Below are 20,935 nucleotides of genomic sequence, written 5' to 3' on the forward strand. Positions count from 1 at the left end.
CATGCTCCTTCTCTCTACACCTCCCTTTTATGTTCAACACATTTGCACAGATTTTTCTTTTTTTTTCAGTAAAAACTTTTGAACTGTTGAACGTGCCATTCAAGGACTTGAGCCCTACCCACTTCTTCAGACTTCTCCTGATCTGATCTTGTCCTATGGGCTCTGGAACTTAAGCATACATGCTGTTTCTGTTTTTGTTTTTGTTTTTTTGTTTTCTTTCTTTCTTTTTTTTTTTTCTTGTGTGTGTGTTCGTTTGTTTTTGCTCTTGAATTTACAATTACTGTTACATTGCCTGATCCTTAATAGTTGTTAAGTTACTTTGTGTTTGGGGCCCCTGGCTGTCTCATTTGATTAAGTGACCGACTCTTGATTTCTGCTCACTTCATGATCTCATGCTTCGTGAGTTCAAGCCCCATATAGGGCTCCACACTGACAGTGAGGAACCTGCTTGGGATTCTCTGTCTCCCTCTCTCTCTGCCCCTCCCCCATTTGCGTGCTCTCTCGCGCGCTCTCTCTCTCTCTCTCCCTCTCTTTCAAAATAAATTGGTAAACTTAAAAAAAAAAGTTAGTTTGTGGTTAGTGTTTAGTGTATACAGCTGCTGAAATATGAGGCAGACCTAAGGATTACTCCTGTGACCCTAGAGCCATGTATATAGATGAAATCTCTATAAATTATACAACATATGTTAGGAATATGAGAAGAAAAATATAGAAACATTGGACAATAATTTATCAGATTTCAAATGTTGACATTTTTTTTAAAAGCAGACATATCCTTAATGTTTAATCCTAAATCTAGGTTTTAATATATGACTATTATAGAAGATATGAAGATATATCTATAGTTTTATGCATTTTGTCTTTGCAATAATGATGCATGTGGGGGCACCTGGGTAGCTCAGTCGGTTAAGTGTCCGACTTCAGCTCAGGTCTCGATCTCGTGATTTGTGGCTTGAGCCCTGCAGTGGGCTCTGAGGTGACAGCTCAGAGCCTGGAGCCTGCTTCAGATTCTGTGTTCCCCTTTCTCTCTGCCCCTTCCCTGCTCGTGCTATGTGTCTGTCTGTCCCTCTCCCTCTTTCAAAAATAAATAAACATTAAACAACAAAAAACAACAACAACAAAAAACTATGCACGTGTGCGTACAGTATTGCCATTTGACTAAAGTATAAGACTGTGGGTTCTGAAGTTAAAGTATTCAAATCTAAATTCTCTTACTTAATAGCTTTGTAACCTTGGACAAATTAACAATAAGATTCAACTTGTTAATTTAAACAATATGGGGATAATATAATAGCCACCTCAAGAAGTTACTTATGAAAATATAAATATTTTATATATGACACATAAAACTCTATCATTTTCTTCTTACTGCTATAACAAATTATCCTCAATTTAGCGGCTTAAATAACAAATTTATTATCTTGCAGTTCCAGACGTCACAAGGTCTAAACTTCAGGTTATCAACATGGCTGCATTCACTTTGGAGAATCTGGGGATTCTCTAAGGGAAAATCTGTTTCTTGTCAAGATTCTAAGAAGCTGCCTGTTTTCCTTAGTTTCTAACCCATTCTAAAATCTGTAAGCTGTGATGCCTGGGGTGGCTCAGTCGGTTAAGCATCTGACTTTGGCTCAGGTCATGATCTTGCGGTCCATGAGTTTGAGCCCCGTGTTGGGCTCTGTGCTGACAGCTCAGAGCCTGGAGCTTGCTTCTGATTCTGTGTTTCCCACTCTCTCTACTCCTCCCCCACTCGTGCTTTCTTTCACTCTCAAAAATAAATAAACATTAATTTTTTTTAAATAAATAAAATCTCTAAGCTAAGGAGAATAGCATCTTTAGATACCTCTGTCTCTTCCACTGACATATCTGTTTCTGTCATCATATCTTGTATCTGATTCTCCCTCTTTGTCTTACCAAAACACACGTTACATTGACCACACCAAGAAGAGTTCCCCTTAATTTATTCACATTAGCAAAGTTCGTTTTTTCTAAGTAAAATAACGTAATAGAGGATGGACATTTGGAGGGGTGCAGTAAATGCAAAATAGTTTGTTTATTTACTTATTTTTTGGTAGGGAAAAGAGTGACAATCAGGATCTACTACTCAAAAACTTGCTCCAGATACTAAGGAATTAATTGTAGCACCCTAGTTTTATAAGGAGTTTAAAAATTATCTAAATAGATCACATGAAAAAATACAGAATAGAATAGAATTTGAATTTTTTTAATCTAGCAAGCTATAGAAAAATTTAAAAAAAAACTTTTACTTTTGAAGGTAGTCTATTTTCAAATTTAAAGTCCTACAAAGCAATATGAAATAATTCATTGTTCTTACCAAACTTACAAAAGCTCTTTTGCTTACCAAACCTAATATAATTGGGGGAAATGTATGGGTACAAGTAAAACATTCTTTAGATCATGTTCAAAGCCTTATTAACATTATACCTGAAACAATAGGTCATTTTACCTCATTCATTTACTAAAATAGCCATTTACAAGTTAAGTAAATTTTGAGGTGAGCTTACATTTTCTTGTATTGCATGTTTTAGTGTAAGCTCAGTGGCAGGGGTACTATATCGATGATTAAGTTTTTGTGTAGCAACCATTGCAAGATAGTCTTGGTGCTTCATACATTTTTATAATTATTAACAATAAAAGAGGTGCATTTTATATGATGACATATAATGGGCATATAACAGATGCATACTTGAAGACGTTTAAAATCTATATAAACCATCTCAATCAAGATAATGCAAATATTGTAGTCAATAGCTTGTGACTCTAATCCTGACAACCACTGATTTGATTACTCTAACTATAGCTTACATTTTACATTTTATACATTTACATTCTGTACATTTTATAAATGGAATCAGTATATGTAATTTTTTTATATTTTGTCTGATTTCATTCATCATTCTGTTTTGAGATACACCCCCATGCATCACTAGTGGATTAATTATTTCTCAGAAATTCAGTTGCTTAAAACAACTATTATCTCAGTTTCTATGAGTCAGGAATCCATGGCTTTTTGGGTGTCTCTGATTCGGAATCTTTCATAAGGCTGTGATCAAGTTGTCCACTGGGATGCAGTCATCTCAAGGATAAATTATTCAGAAAATCCACATTCAAGTTCACTCTCATGTCTGTTACTAGGCTTCAGGTTCATGCTGGGTATGGGCTGGAGACACCAGTTTCTTTTTTTTTTAAATTTTTTATTAATGTAAATTTCTGAGACAGAGAGAGAGAGGCAGAGGGGGAGGGACAGAGAGAGGGGGAGACACAGAATCAGAAGCAGGCTCCAGGCTCTGAGCCGTCAGCACACAGCCTGATGCGGGGCTTGAACTCACAAACCATGAGATCATGACCTGAGCCGAAGTCAGTCACTCAACCAACAGAGCCACCCAGGCACCCCATGGAGACACCAGTTTCTTGCCATTCAAGCTTTACAGGGATTCCCTTGCAGACAACTTGCCTCTCTAGAAGCACCAAGAAAGAGAGTGAGAGCAATAGAGTTATAAATGACAAGAGTGGGCAAGTGTTACAGAAGCAAGTATCTTTTTATAATCTATTTTTCAACATGACAACCCATCACTTTTACCTAATTAAGAGTTACTATGTCCTACACACATAAGGAGAGGAAATTACATACATGTTTATATAGCTGGAGATGGCAATCATTATGGGTCATTCCAGTCTCTGTCCATTACAGGCTGCTGCTATCTGACACCCCAGTGATTCATATTCTTCCTACCAAATACACTCATCTTCACCCAGGTCTGCACAAGTATCATCCCATTATGGGTTAATTCAAAATACAGGATCTCATTCTCTCATCCAAGTTCAGCTGGAGATGAGGACTTTTGGGGTGTAAGTCCTTAAGTTCACATCTTTAAATAAGTTCTTCTTGGTCTGTGGTTCTGTGCAAGTATAAAACATTTTATTTTCCCACCACACACATAATGATGGGACAGGCACGAAAAACAACAAAACAAAAGAAAACAAAACACTATTCAAAAAGGATGAAGTTGGAGACACAAAGGATTCACTGCTCCATGGGACTTCGAAATTCAATCAAGCAAATACTAGAGGTTCCTTAATTAGTTCTTAGGATGTAGGAATAATTTTCATGAATCCACCTTCTGGATTCATTTTCTCCGTAGGCTGTGTTATTCTTCCATACTTTATATAAAAGTTAGGATATGTGCACCGCTGAGTGGTTTTCTTGGCTGGCGTCCCACTGTTAAATTTTGGAGATCAGTCTCTTCCAAAATTTTTGAAGAAATGTCCCTGTTACATTGCATCATTTAATTAAATTATCAAACTACATTAGAACATTTGTTAATTCAAGTTGCCGTTAATCTGTGTGCGGGGTCTATTTTTGGGTTGTCTATTCTGTCCCTTTAATCTGCTCACCTCTATTACAACCAGTGTTGTTACAACAACCAGTGTTGTTTTCTTGTTAGACCTGAAATCAAATAGTTCAAATATGCCAATTATGCTCTTTTTTTCTCTTTTTAAAAATTTTTAATGTTTATTTATTTTTGAGAGAGAGAGAGTAAGAGTGTGAGTGGGGGAGAGGCAGAGAGAGAGAGAGGCAGACACAGAATCCAAAGCAGGCTCCAGGCCCTCAGCTGTCCACACAGAGCCTGATGTGAGGCTCAAACCCACAAACCACAAGATCATGACCTGAGCCAAATTTGGGTGCTTAACCTACTGAGCCACCCAGATGCCCCTCTTTTTTGTCTAAAAGTATTTTGGCTATTTATTATAAGTCAATGGCAATTTTCATATAATTTTTAGAATCTGCTTGTTAATTTCTACTATTGATGGAATTTCATATACTCTATGGATCACTTTTAGGGAAAATGATAATTTTATGGGTACTTCCAATACTTGAGATTGCTTCTCTTATTTTTGTAAGCAATGGTTTGTGATTTTCAGTAAAGAATTCTTCACACATCTTTATTTAAATTTATTCCTAATTTTTTAGGCTTTTCGATGCCATCATAAATGATATTGTTTAATACCTTAATTTTATTTTTCTTTTATTCCTAATGTGCTGAATGTTGTATCATAAATGTACACTGACTTCTGTTAAATACCTCTTATGCATCTATTGAGATAACCATTTAATTATTTTCTTAATTGTCATAACGTGGTTAAATGTATTATTTGATTTTTGAATGTAAAATTTTTCATTAATATGGTAGACTCACTTGCTCATGGTATGCTATTCATTTTATATGATTCTGGATCCTATTTGCTAATATATTATTTTAAAAAAATATGCCCTGCATTTCTCTAAAAGGTACCTGACTATTTTCCTGGATTAATATCATACACTGTAAGTTTTTGTTCATTTTAAATTTATTGAGACTTGTATTATCAAGTATATTCTCTTGGTGAACTTTCCCTGTGTACTTAACAAGAATGTGTTATATGCAGTTGTCAGGCTTTGTGGTTTGTGAAGTCAGCTGGGTCAGATTGATGGATGCCACAAGTGTTTCTCTCTCTTTTTACAAGTTTGTGTATTTTCACAGTTACTGATGGTGAGGTGTGAAATTTACCATCTCTGACTGTGTATTTCCATATTTCTCTTATTATGCCAATTTTTGATTCATGAATTTTTGTGTTCTATAATTATGTCTATGTGTATTTAGGATTTTTCATGCTCTAAATGAATCACAAAATTCTCTCTTTTAACTCTTGTAATATACTACGCATTGATGTATATACTTTGTCTGATATTCATAAACTTGCTTTTCCAAGTTTATAGCTTGCTTGTGTATCATTTTTCAGCCTTCAGCCTTATGCATTTTCATTTAAAGCACATTATTGTAGGGGCACCTGGGTGGCTCAGTCGATTAAATGTCTGACTCTTGGTTTTGGCTCAGGTCATGATCTCATGGTTCTGGGACTGAGCCCCACCAGGCTCTATGCTGACAGCACAGAGGTTGCTTGGGATCCTCTGTCTTCCCCATACTTCCCCTCCCCACCTGCCTTTCAAAATGTGTTGAAAGAATATCCTTCTTCTGTTGAATTGTCCTGGAATATATATTGAAAATAAGTTGACCTTAAAGATATAGGTTTATTTTTGGACTCTCATTCCTATTCCACTGATTTGTACATTTATTCTGTCCCAGAACCATATGGTTTTGGTCACTATAGCTTTGCAGTAAGCTTTTATATCTATAATAGCTAGCCTTCCAACCTCATTCTTTTTCAATACTTTTTTATACTATTTAGGTTACTTTCCTTTTCCATATTAATATTTGAATAGCTTGTCAATTTCTACAAAAAATGTGGGATTTTGGCAGATATTCCAATAACTAAATAGTGCAATTTTAATATTCTAATTTTTCAGCCAATGAACCAGTGGTGTCTTTTATTTAGGAAATTTACTTAGGAAATGCCTTTCATTTGTTATTTAGTTTTTAGGAAGAGTTTGTAGTTTTAAGTGTATAAGTTTGCTCTGCTTTTGTTAAATTTATTTCTAAATATTTCATTGTTTTGGATACTATTTTAAACTTCTTAAATTTTGGGTTCTTTACTGCTAGTTTATAGAAGTAAAATTTATATTTTTATATTCATCTTGTATCCTGAAACCTTGCTGCACTTTTCTTTAGCACTATTAATTTTTGGCAGACTGCTTGGTATTTTGTATGTAAAAAGCCATGCCATGTACAAATAGAGATGCTTGTTTTCTTCTCTTCCAAATCTTTTTTTTTTTTTCCTTACCTAATCACCCTCGCTACAACTTTCAGTACCCAGTTGAATAGAAATGCCAAGAGTGGATATTTGGAGTGCTTATGATCCCCAGAGAAAAACTTCACTCTTTCACCATTAAATATGATATTAACTGCTGTTCTATTACAGATGCACTTAATCAGGTTGAGGACATTCTCTTTTATTTCTAGTTGGTTGACTATCATCAAATAATGTTAGATTTTGCCAGATGTTTTTTTTTTTTTTCTGACTCTATGAGATAATCATGTAAGTTTTCTTTACAATGCTTATATTGTATCATATTGATTGATTTTGGTATGTTTTATGCAACCTTGCATTCCTGGCTAAATCATACTTTATCATGTGTGTATTTTTAAATATACAAAACATATATGTTTCTGGATTTGATTTGCAGATGTTTTGTTGAGGATTGTTGTACCTATAAGGTAAATTTGTCCGTAGATTATTTTTTATTTTTTATTTTTTTAATGTTTATTTATCTGAGAGATAGAGAGACAAAGTGAGAGCAAGGGAGGGGCAGAGAGAGAGGGAGCCACAGAGTCTGAAGCAGGCTCCAGGCTCTGAGCTCTCAGCACAGAGCCCGACGTGGGGCTCAAACTCACTAACCATGAGATCATGAACTGAGCCAAAGTCCAACGCTTAACCGTCTGAGCTACCCAGGCGCCCTCCTCTTTTGTGATATTTTCATCAGGTTTTGGTGTCAGTATTATGATGGCCTCATATAATGAACTGTAGTCCACATCTCTTATTCTGTCTTTTGGAGAAGTTTAAGAAGGAATGATGATAATTATTTCACTGTTGGATGGAAATCACCAGTGAGGCTATCTCTTCCTGGACTTTTCTTCCTGAGTTTTTAATTGTCATTTTAGGATGTTGCTTTTCAAGACTACTGTATAACTTTGGGGGAGGGAGGGAGATGGAATTAAGGCACATTAAAATATCATAGAGATTACTGTTCACACCAAGATTCAGCTTTTTTTCTTGCTTACATTCTCCCTGGAATGGTACAAGTCTTTGGTTAATTTCCAGAGAGCTGAAAAATTGATTCTTAGAATTCTAAGCATTGCCAGAAATCTCATTGCTTTTATGGAGAAAGTTCTAGAAATCCTTAGTCCACCTTTTTTTGCTGAAGTCTCCAGTACATTTACATTTAATGTAATTATTGACAAGGCTGGTAGACATCCATACTGTTTTTGTTCTTGGATTGTCGGGTTTTTTGTTCGTTAATGTTTCTTCCTACCTTATCTTAGTTTACTCACATTTAAAAAAATAATTCTTTTAAACTCTCTGTAGACTTTTTTTCAGTTATTCATCACTTTATTAATTTGTAGTGTTTGTCACTACTCCTAAACAATACACATAAATAGCATAGCAAAATCTGTTTTGGAATCCATATTGGACCACTTCACATGTGGCACTTCTCATTTGCCACTGATCCCTCTGCCCACCTCACATTGGATACTTCTACTTTCCAACTTCCACTTTACCATTCAAATATTCCCCTTCACAATTGGAGTTCCAGTAAGGCAGTATGCTTTCTTCCCATTTCATTTTTTTCTTCCTCTGTCATATCTTTGAGTCAAATCACCTAATAAAACTCATCTTACAATGTTGTTAATTTTGCTTTAAATAATCAGTTGTATGTTTAAACTGAAAATTTTACCTCATAGTCTTTAAAATATTTACCTCTTCACTGACCACTTTTAGATCTCATCCCTGCCAGTCTCTGAGCCAAGTTTCCTCCTGTATTGTTTGAATGTCTTACCTCTTTTTAAATATTTATTTTTTTATTTGATATCATTTAATTTTTTTAATGTTTATTTATTTTTGAGAGAGAGAGACAGAGCATGAGTGGGGGAGGGGCAGAGAGATAGAGGGAGACACAGAATCCAAAGCAGGCTCCAGACTCTGAGCTGTCAGCACAGAGCCCAACGCAGGACTTAAACTCACAAACTGTGAAATCATGACCTGAGTTGAAGTCGGACACTTAACCAACTGAGCCACCCAGGTGTCCCTGACATCTTTCAATGTATCATGAATTCTTTATAAAAATTCCTCTCATCATATTTCATTCTTTAATAACATTTATTGAAAATAGGATGCGTTGGGTGTTGGGGATGTAGGAGTGAGTGAAATGTGGCTGCTGTCCTCAATGAGAATCAAGTGAATTGGGAGATGTGGGGCATTTCACTGGAAATAAACCATAAAATGGTAACTGCTGAATGATAGGTAAGCGAGGGATTCTTTTACATCACAAAGGAAAGACAGCGTATTTGGATGAAAAATTGAGGGACAACTTCACAGAAGATAGGAAACGACTTACTTCTGGTCAAGTAAATTGAAAATATGTAGTTTGAGGAAATCACGTGTGGAGAGTAGGCACATTAGAGGCCAGATCATCCACGTTAGTTTGACTAAAATTCGATGTGAATAGTGAAGTGCCTGAAGATTAAATCACACACGTAGACAAGCACCCAGTGAGGATGTCTGCCATCTAAAGGCTGTGGTACATTCTCATGTTTTATTTAAGAAAGGATAAAATCACATTTTAGAAATAACACACTGGACTCTAGTGTAAATGCAATGTGCGTGGAACAGAAACAGGAAGAGAGGTAATGAGACCACTCAAGGGAAACTGCAATAATCTCAGAAAGTAGGAGAGCTTGGATGAACTCTGGTAACTGTTGGAGAGAAGGGGTGGGGGTGAGGGGATTTTTAAAGAAACAGATTCACAAGAATTTAGAAAGTTTTTAGTGAGGAGAAGTGGAAAAATAAAAATCATCATTAGTGCATACAAGGCCATGTCGAATGTCTGAGAGGGTTATAGCTCTGGTTATTCAATCTGAGAAGAAGAGAGAAAGTCAAGAATGAGGTCAGAGCTACAGCTGAGTAAATTGGACTTTATGATTCAAACATTTCAATAGCATTCCATTCTGAAAAGTTTAACTGAGAGGAAAATTGTATACAATAACAGACTACAGAATTTTATTTCAACATGCAGAGTTATATGTATGTAGCTCAGGGTTAAGTAGTCCCTTATGTCACAGAAAAACTTAGCAAGACACTTTGAACTGTATCCCTATTGTGTCTCAGTCCACAGTTTCTCTCCATTAAAAAAGCTTCCATATTTCCATGTCTTGCATTTCCAAAGTTAGGAACCAATATCTGAGAGTTCTGCATTCTGCTCCCTTATGTTGAGTTAGCTTTATCATGTTTTTAAATTAGCCTTCTCCTCAAAAAAAAAAAAAAAAGTTGGTTAATAACTAGGTGGTTTTGGGTAACCTTAGAACAATTTATATTATGTGATAGGATTAAATCCACAACAGATGAATAAGGAAAATGTTTGATGAGAATTATTTTTTTTTAACGTACAACTTTTATCCTTTGATAGAAATGGGAAAACAGGAATACAGATGGAGACTTTGAGTCCTTTCCTCTGGGAAAACTTCCAAGCAAGGGAAAATTAGTTTCACCTCATGCTTCTATCAGAACTTTCCCTACTCTGGATCTGTTGCTCTTTCTTGCTCACTGCACTAAAAACTTCTTGAAGGTGAGGGACCCTGTCTGATTTATATCAACACATTGTTTGATACATAGTAGGGATGCAATTTTTTCTTCCATTCTGTTACAGTGCATTGGTTTTAAGCCTAGAAATAAACACATGGACCATGTTGATAGAGACCAAAAGAATAACTGAATAGAGATGCAGGGGGCTTACATGAGGGACACAGGAGGTAGGCAGGGATATCAAAAAATTTCAAGACACACTTCAACAAAACAAGACAACCATTCCAGGAAGCATCACCTACCAGTGCCTGGGCAACTTAATGCAATAGCCTGGGAGTTGTACCTACATTCAAGATAGAATGTAGCAACCTTAGGCATGGCAGATGGATGGATGGATGGATGGATGGATGGATGGATGGATAGATAGATAGATAGATAGATAGATAGATAGATAGATAGATAGATAGATAGATTCGTAAACATCTCAGAGTGAGAATCAAGCAAAGGTTAGACCCTATGCATGGAAATGAGATGCTGCTTGAAATTTTCTAAAGATTCTTGTGGCTTTGAGAATGGGCTGCCACATATTGTGATTTTTCTCCATTATTGGCCCAGATATAACCCAAAAGTGTTCTTCAGTAACAATGGGAATATATATACTTAAAAAGTAATAGATATTTATTCAGTCAGTTAAACTGAAAGGCATAAAAGGAAATTGACTGGCTCACTGCAGTGTATGCTTTTTTCTGCCCTCCCTCAAGCCTCAGTGGCTTAGATTATAATCTATCCTAACTCCATACATCCATGTTAATAAATATGAATATACTGTACATGTAATTTTTGTTATTTATACTTTAAGTAAGATCTCAGTTTCTATATTATTACACAGCATGGCTTTCCCATCCACAACAAATTATAGATAGTTCTTCAGAGCTAGCATATTCATATTCTTTTAGTGATAATTCATTATTTATAAAATAATCCCCCTCCAGATGGACTTTTAGATTTTTTTTTTGCCTCTGAAATAATCATTATTATTCCTATATAAAATCCCTTATACACAGATGTTTTAATTTCTCTTGTTAAAACAAGACACTGGTGTGCTTAGTTTTCCTTCTACCTGACTAGGGGCTCTTTATCTTTCTCGTCCCTCTGGCTTTTTTTTTTAAATGTTTTATTTATTTTTGAGAGAGTGCAAGTGGGGGAGGGGCAGAGAGAGGGGGGACAGAGGATCAAGAAGCAGGCTCTGCACTGACAGCAGCGAGCCGGATGTGGGGCTTGAACTCAAAAACCACGAGATCATGACCTGAGCCGAAGTAGGACTGAGCCACCCAGATGTCCCCCTCTGGCTTTTTAATTTTGAAGCACTACAGGTTTCAGTCCTCAGTTCTTCCCTTTGCACCTACGTTTATTTCATTGGTAATCTCATCCTGTTTCATAGCTCTAAATACCACTTTTGTGCTGGCTGTCTCCCAAATTTATAAGCCAACCATATTTGTCTTTGAACTAGAGACTGCATATAAAAAATGGCCTCTACATCTCTACTGAGATCGCCAATAGAAATACCAAGATTAGCATGTCAAAATTCAATTCCTGACCTTCCCCTTTCTATTTCCTGTACCTGTATCCTTCCATATCCCATTTGATTAAATTCTGAACTCTTCATAACTGTGTAGCCAAGCACCTAATATCTGTGCTTGAATTCTCCTTTTTCATAAATCCCATACTACTCCTTTAGGGAAACTTTGTGTGCTGTTTCTTTTTAAAATGTGTGTCCAGCATTACTGAGATAGAATTGACATATAGTATCGTATAAGTTTAAGTATACAATGTGTTGATTTGATACACATATATGCAAAATGATTAGCATTATAGCATTAGTTAAAACCATGTCACATAATTACCGTGTCTTTTAAAAAAATTTTTTAATGTTTATTTATTTTGAGAAAGAGACAGAATGTGAATGGTGGAAGGGCAGAGAAAGAGGGAGACAGACTCCAAATTAGGCTCCAGGCTCTGAGCTGTGAGCACAAAGCCTGACATGGGGCCCGAACTCACTAACCGCGAGATCACGAACTGAGCTGAAGTCAGATACTTACCTGACTGAGCCACCCAGGTGCCCCTACCATGTCTTTTCTGTGGTGAGAACATTGAAGGTCTGCTCTCCTAGCTTTCTCATACACAATACAGTATTGTTAACTATAATCGTTCTGCTGTGCATTAGATCCCCAGAACTTACTCATACCTGGGAGTTTGTACTCTGACCATCACCTTCCCTTCTTCTGCACTCCTCGGTCCTGGGAATATCATTCATTCTATTCTGTGTTCTAAGAGTTTGACTTTTCAAAATTCCAGAAAAAAAAGTGATATCATACAATATTTGTCTTTATCTGCCTGACTTATTTCACTGAACATAATGCCCTCAGTATCCATCTGTGTTATTGCAAATAGTGGAATGTCCTTCTTTCTCATGGCTGAATACTATTCTTGTAGGGGTGGGGGAAGTGCAGTGGGTGTATATGTATTTCCTTTATCCATTCATCTGTTAATGGACACTCAGTTTGTTTTCATTTCCTGGCTATTGGGAGTAATTCAGCAATGAACATGGGGCTGAAGATAGCTCTTTGAGATAATGATTTCATTTCCCTTGGATTATATACCCCGAAATTGCTAGATCTTATGGTAGTTGTATCTTTTCACGTTTTTGAGGAAACTTCATACTGTTTTCCATAGTGGCTGCACCGATTTCCATTCCCACCAAGAATGCACAAGGGTTCTCTTTCCTCCACATCCTCCCCAATAACTGTTACCTCTTTTTTGTTTTTAATAATATCCATTCTAACAGGTGTGAGGTGATATCTCAGGGTGGTTTTGCTTTGCATTTCCCTGATGGTTAATGATGTTGAGCACCTTTTCATATACTTCTGGCCATTTGTATATCTTCTCTGGATAAAAATGTCTGATCAGATTTTGTTTTGTTATTGGTTGTGTGAATTTTTGATATGTTTCGGATATTAACACCTTATCAGGCATATAATTTGCAAAGATTTTGTCCTATTCCCTAGGTTGCCTTTCCATTTTGTTGATGGTTTTATTTGCTATGCAAAGGCCTTTTATTGTGACGTAGCTCCTCTGGCTTATTTGTGCATTTGGTGTTGCATTTGTCCCAAAATATATTCACGAATACTCCATTTCTTGTCACTTTCACCAGCACCTGGTCCGTGCTGTCATCCTCGGTCAGCGTGTTACCGAAGCAGAAGTCTATCAGTTCTCCCTGCTTTCATTTTTGTTCCTCTACTTTCTGTTCTCAGTAATGAAATGGACGTGATCCTTTTGAGATGTAAATCACTTATGATGCTCCCCTACTCAAAACTGTCCAGTTTCTCTTTTTTCTTGTGCAGTGGTCCTCCATGATCTTCCTTCCAGTTATAGTACCCCTACATCCATGGAGGATACCTTCCAGTACCCCCAGTGGATATCTCGGAGAGTACCGAACCCTATATATACTATGTGAGTTTTTATACATACGTACGTGTAATAAAGCTTATAAATTCGGCACAAGGGATTAATGACAATAACTAATAGAACAAGAATAACAAATATGCTGTAATACAAGTTGCGTGAATGTGGATATGGTCTCTCAAAAAAATATCTTGTACTCTACTCACACTTCTTATTGTGATGTGGGATGATGAAATGACTGCGTGAGGAGATGAACTGAGGTGAACGACGTGGCCGTTGTGATGCATCCTTAGGCTACTCTTGGTCTAGTGATGATACATCAGAAGGAGGACCATCTGCTTCTGGACCACAACTGACAGTGGGCAACTCAAACCAGGGAAAGGGAAACCACAGAGAAGGGGAGACTACTGTATTTCTCTGATGTCTTCTACAACTCTCCTCTGTCCATGCAACTCTGGTCACACTGGCTTCCTCACTGTTTCTGGAATCTGCTATTCATGTTCCTAACTTGACCCTCTTGCTTTTTCTGTTTTCCCTGACTATAATGCTCTTTCCTATAATATGAACTTGGCTCACTTACCTTACCTCCTTCAAGAATTTATTAAAATGTCATCTTTTTAATATGCCTTCTCTGATTCCTTTATTAGACTTTATTGTTGCTATCACAAATTACTGCAAAATTAGTGCCTTAAAACAACACAGATTTATTTTCCACTAGTTTTATAGGTCAGAAGTTCAACATAGTTCTCACTGGTCTAAAATCAAGGTGTGAGGAGAGCTCATTTCCTCTAGGGAACAGTCCATTCCTTGCTTTTTCCAGCTTCAAGAGGCCTCCCTTAGGTCTTGCATGATGATTTTTACATTTTAGAACCAGCAATGAGGTGCTCACTCTTTCTCACACTTCCATTTTCTCTCCCTCTCTCAACCAGCTGGGATCAGGTCTTCCTTTGTAAGGACTCATGTGATCAGAATTGTCCCAGCTAGAGAAACCAAGGTAATCTCCCTGTCTTAAGGACCTTGACCTCAATCACATATGTGAAATTCTTCTTACCATGTAAAGTAACATATTCACAGGCTTCTAGAATAAAGACATAGATATCTTTGAGGGGCCAATGTCCTGCCTAGCATACTCCCTTATTTAATATTGGAATCTCTCTACACCTTCCCATTCACCTCTGATATTTCTTTCTCTCTCTCCTTTTTAAGTGGGGATCTTGTCACTTTCTCACACTATATATATATATATATGAATATATATATATGAATATATATATATATTCATATATATATATGAATCTCCACGTTAGTGATGTATTTAACTACTGAGTACCAGGACTGGAACATAGCAGATGCTCCAAAAACATTTGTTGGACATATACTTCTAATAGTGATTGCTAGATTAAATTATAATCTTACATTTTATTGTCAGATACATTTTCTAAATGTTTGAAGCCATTCCCATTTCAATTTTCCTTCCCTCCCCTTTCTCTATGCATCTACTGCTTTCTGATTTGAGCAAAGGGCTAAAATGAACAGTAATGAGAGAGTTTTAATGGGGATGAAATGCCAACCCCTGTGAATATGTGGACAGTGTTTTGGACCAGTATTTGGGGCCGGAATTGTACTCATGTTAGTACACTCTGAGATTTCTTTTTCTTTAAAACCAGCTTCCAGGGCCATCTCTTTCTCAGCTAGACCCTAATTGGCAGATGGAAGAACAGAGATTAACTCTGATATCAGAGAATAGGTCCTCCTGTGCCTCATATATCTCATTCCAACTTTAATCGATTGGCTAGTTTTTGAGGGTTTCCAACACTTAAAAGTGAAATTCTCAACCACTGACTTACCTCCTGCAGTGCCCCAATATTTGGCACACCCAGATGGGGCTCTCTAGAGGATATCTGAAGGATATGGAATTATAGCAACTCAGACTTCAGAGATATCTTATAGTTTTTTTTATCTTGTACGTTAATACCCTTAATCTGGGGTTCAGGGGATATAATAAACACGTGCTGCTTCCTGTTCTTTTCCCTCTTCCTCCTCATTCATTAGTTTCCTTCTCTGAGAATACTGATTAAGAAGTTAAAAGTGAAAAACTGAAATTCAACGGGAGGCTTTTACATGTTGGCAAGGAGCTCCGATGTTTCTAGTTCAACAACCACACCTATTTCCTTACTCTCACCTAATTTCTTACCCTTTTAATTAATTGACCTTAGATATGTGGTTGAAGAGAGTACTTCATCACTATTTCTAATGTAACTTTTTTGCATATTAATTGATGCATAATTAAAACTGACGGTTCTGTATTTTTCTTGCACAAGATAGATGTTAGTTACCAAGAGACTAATATGATTTGAAATGTTTTTTCCTCTTTACATCAATTACTTATTAACAGTTCAATTGAATTTTGTTTCATCTACTTATTGTTTGAAATATAACACGTTGTGGAATAAAGGGTGCATAATAAATTTTAATAAGATGTATTTCATGTGATCCTTATATTGCATCATTTTATGTGTTGGAAAAATAATCATAGTGGGATTACTATGCAATGTTTACTGCTGGCTTCCCCTGGAATGCTGTAAATATAAGTTTCCTACTCATAAAAAAATTACATAAAATATGTAGTTCAAAATATTATCGTTTTAAGTCAGTGACCTATCTTTTTAACGTGGCTTGAAGTCTTCACTAAAAGCAACTTTTGAAATTAATTGCTCTGCCATCATCTTCTTAACCTTTTAAAGTTATTCTTCCCTAAGGGATAGAATATTATCTTAGTGAAGAACTCTGTAGTTGGAGTGAAAGCTATAAATTTTTAGGTCCTGATCCGAATGTGGTCCAGGGTGAATAAATAGTTTTCCAGGGGGAACTCGTGTGAGTCATATTAGCTTTCCAAGTGCCATAGGTTACTACTTAACATAAGAAAGAGACAATTTATTAAAGCCATGCCAGAGAAGTGGTCATTTTGCTTTACTTGAGTGGTTTCATTTTCTTTCTTCATTCTCCTCCCCTTTTCTGTTTTCTAAAGAGTAGTTCATTAACCCTACTTTATTATGTGATCACGTACGCGAGCATTGTCCCTTCTTGCTTTAGGACAACATTGTAACATCTGTCCTTCAGCATAAAAAATATCACTCACTTTGCAAAATCTCATGACTTGGAGAGTGTACTCCTACCACTGTGTGTTATAAAACCCTGCCACTGTTTTCTCTCTGTTATTTCCAGACTGTCTGCCAAAAAGAGTTCGATACTGATGACTAACATCAACTTTGTCTCCCAAATATTTTTACATGTCAATGTACAATATGATGAAAATCTCTCTTAAATAGCATAAGAGCTAGCTCGTCTTACAACATCATATTTTGCTGTTGCTAAGTCAGCCCCATGTCTATATCCAGAGTATTTCTACTGCATGTGCCCTACTTCCGCTTCTTGCCTTTGGTGTTTTATTGTTGCCCACATTCAGAGACAACACATCTCTCCTTTGGTTATCCATATTACTTGATTGTCTGCATCAAAGAGCTTCCTGTCCCTATTTTAAGATTACGCCCACTACTACCGCCATTCCTGCTCAGCCATTTTATTCATTCATTCATTCATTCACTCACTGATGCATCATCTGTTGCCTTAAAAAAACGAATATAAAACATGCTTTTCCAGATATTAAAGCTCACTTATGAAGCTGATTTTTCTCTATAGCTGGTTTTTCTCTAAGGCTCCATCTCTGTTACAAAGGATGTATTCCAACCAACCTGAACATTTGGAAATGGGTGTACGATAGATGAGGGGTCATCCTGAGAGTGGGTTACTTTGTTGTTTCACAAATGTTGATCATCCTAATCATATAAGCTATTCATTTGCCTAAATGCTATTGTAGTAGCTTCCCATCAGTGTTAACATAAAAACTAGTCATTCCAAGATTCAGCTAGGCCCGCTGAGAGATTTAAATACTCCATTATTGGAATGATTATCTGCATTATTTAAACACTCAAGATAAGCATTGTCAACACCTTATAAAATTCAAATACATGTTTGCAACATTTTAATGTAACTTCTACCATGTTATCAAATATTATAAATACTGCTAAATTACAATTCACTGATTTTATTGCACGTCTATTTTCAAGTCAGACATAATTTCTGAAATATTTAGGCTAAGTTGTTTGTTAAATATAAACACTTTATGTGGAACCAGATTCAAGTCTTAAAATCTAAAGACATAAAATTACTGACATTTTCTCCCTTATCTGAATTGCTTACCACAACCTACATAAAGCACAGAGTGTGTTATATTTTTCATAGTGCTTTAAGTTGACAACTTTACTATTTGTTTTATATACTTTCATTGCAAGTCTACATATATAAGGCCATTCTTTAAATATGACCAACTTTTGTAATGCAAACTTTTAACAGAAAATAAAATAATATCAAAATGACCTAAGAACATAGAAGAATATAAAAATATATCCTGATGATAAAAGTCAATCATCACCATCGCTGTCTTTCTGAAATTAGATGATAGAACTACAAGACATTTCCCCAAAAGGGTTTTAATTTCATTATACAGACTTATAATTAATGTATAGTATAACCATAGCTAATAAGACTATCTAATGTTTCACTTCATAACAAGAGATTTTGAGAAAAGGTTTTAAAACCATTTGTTTAAATGAATTTGTTGCTCTGTTTGGGTCACAGATGAAAGCAAAGTTGGAGACTGAAACAGGCCACTCTGTTGATATTTTGCAGGTGTATCTGCTTCAGAAATGATACATTTTTCTTCTAGATGCTAAAAAGATATGGCAAGAAACCAAAAGAAGTGACTAAATACATTTCCATCCATGCATGCAATTGTCTCCACACAACTCATGCTGCATTCTTCTTTTAGCTGTTAATTTACTCATGAAGTGTGAGTCTTTGAAGGCTGTGTTTTTCATACATTGCTAATGCATTTTTCTTCGTCTTTATAAACGCTCCAAAAATCAGTTTTGAAAAGATGACGATTTGTGGAATCTTGCTAGGTGATTCCCATCAGAATTTGTCCCTGTTTACACCTTATGTGTTTTCAAGAAAGAGACAAGATTATTTAGGATATACTACAATTTATATTTAGTTGCCTTCATTTTACCATGGAATAGTCCTTTTGTCATAGTTTATTATATTTTTCTATATTTTCTCTTTTTGAAAACGTCTTCTAAGGGTTCAGAGACTTTAAAATAATCCTTGAAAATTTTCTCTTTATTATGGTAAGAAATCCAAAACTTAGGCGAACAAGGTTACATTGTTTTCAATGTTTCCAAGTGTCACAATTGAGCAAAAGGTGAGTAGTTGAGGTTAGGTTACCAGAAAGATGTCATATGAAGGATAACTTCAGATCTCTCAAGAGAAACAGTTCTTCAAATAGATGTGTGAGATTTAAGAAAAATTGTGGTTCTTTCTAGCTAGAAATATAACAATGGCACGTATGCAAAGATGGCAGAAGTTACAATAGATTAAGAAGTATGAATCACATGCAGGTTAAAAGCATTTCCTGATGCTTAAATGACAAAAAAGTGGTTTATAATTATCTTAATATGTATTTACCTTTCTTATTAAATACTTCTTCGCTAGTGAAATGTTCCTTTTGCAGTATCTATTAGTATAATATTCCACTTTTATTTTAATAAATGAGAATTCATTAGTGTATTTCTATTAGTTAAAAATTAGGACCATGTATTGAGTAAATCAAGCACTCCTATTTAAATTTTCAGTTAAAGTTTTATAATAATAATAAAAAAATTATTCTGTGTTTTCTTTCATTCTAAATCTGAACAATTAATCTGTAATATATATATTTTTATTTTTCACATTATAATATTAATTTCTCTATAACAAATAAGTGCCTCTTTTGTGGAAGTTTTTAATAATTTGAATCTCATCCTGCCATGTATTCTTTTTTCTTTTTTTTAAATTTTAAGTTTGAAATAAAATGCCAAACAATTAATATAAAAAGTCATTATTCCTGGAAGTATTGCAGGCAACAGTGATTTCCTGGTAATTTCTTTATCCAATTCTATTCTGTGTAGTTAATGCAGTGGTGATTTACTAGATGACATCAAGGGTTATTGTTTTTTTTTTATTTAATTACTATTGCTTATTAATTTCTCTTAAATTGATTATTGGATTTCTTAGATAGATCATGATAAAAGATATCTATATTAATACCAAGCAGAGAAAAACTGCAGAAAAGGAAATGATTATAGCACCATATGGTAGACTGTGAAGGTAAGAAAAGTTATAACCAAACTAAGTTCAAAATTATAGATAATTTTCAGATAACACGACGTGAGGCTGGAATATAATTTCACGCTAAAGTATTTCATTTTTATTTGACAGTTGCACTCCAATTCTGACAAAGGCGATGGGTCTGTCAAGTACATCCTTACTGGAGAAGGTGCCGGAACTATATTTATCATCGATGACACCACCGGTGACATCCACTCAACGAAAAGCCTAGACAGAGAGCAGAAGACCCACTATGTGCTTCACGCCCAGGCTATCGACCGACGAACAAACAAGCCTCTTGAACCCGAATCCGAGTTCATAATCAAAGTACAAGACATCAATGACAACGCTCCAAAGTTCACAGATGGACCATACATCGTTACTGTGCCTGAAATGTCAGATATGGGTAAGAAAAAGCATTATTCACTTTAGCAGTTAATATAGTTTTGAGAATCCAAATGATCATCTTTTGACAACCAGTTTTCAACTTTGTGTGTGTGTTTGTGCGTGGAGAAATCCGAAGAAATTTCGAAACATCTTAATATTTACACGTGGCCTAAAATATTAAAGGATATTGGGTCTAGATGGTATGTTATTTATTAAAATTAATTTCTGAATGCTAAAGTAGAGGTAATGCTTAGGTATCAAGAAAACATCATTAACGGGGAGACATCGGCAATTCTTGCTTAATTGACAGGGTTTTTTAGCCATGTAAATTCTTTATTTATATTGCTACAGAGATATCAACATACTCAAGGTGACAATTTGCATAAATAAAAATAGACACTGTAATGTTTGAGATATTTTACTACATGTCTTTTAAGATTGCTGTTTATGGGGGGTGGAAGGGAGGGGAGGGTGGGTGATGGGTATCGAGGAGGGCACCTTTTGGGATGAGCACTGGGTGTTGTATGGAAACCAATTTGACAATAAACTTCATATATTGAAAAAAAAG

The 20,935-nt window shown here is 35.6% G+C and overlaps 1 protein-coding gene across 5 annotated transcripts in view; it reads left to right on the plus strand.

Annotated features, from left to right (window-relative positions):
- Positions 1-20,935, plus strand: part of CDH18 (cadherin 18) — a 1,036,719-nt gene that overhangs the window by 756,984 nt on the left and 258,800 nt on the right. For all 5 annotated transcript variants that reach the window (XM_043600791.1, XM_043600792.1, XM_043600798.1 and 2 more), the window contains one exon: positions 20,092-20,386. In XM_043600791.1, the coding sequence (XP_043456726.1) occupies positions 20,092-20,386 (295 nt within the window). The remainder of the gene's footprint in view (positions 1-20,091; positions 20,387-20,935) is intronic.

Source organism: Prionailurus bengalensis, chromosome A1, assembly GCF_016509475.1.
Source record: "Prionailurus bengalensis isolate Pbe53 chromosome A1, Fcat_Pben_1.1_paternal_pri, whole genome shotgun sequence".
Classification (NCBI taxonomy): domain Eukaryota; kingdom Metazoa; phylum Chordata; class Mammalia; order Carnivora; family Felidae; genus Prionailurus; species Prionailurus bengalensis.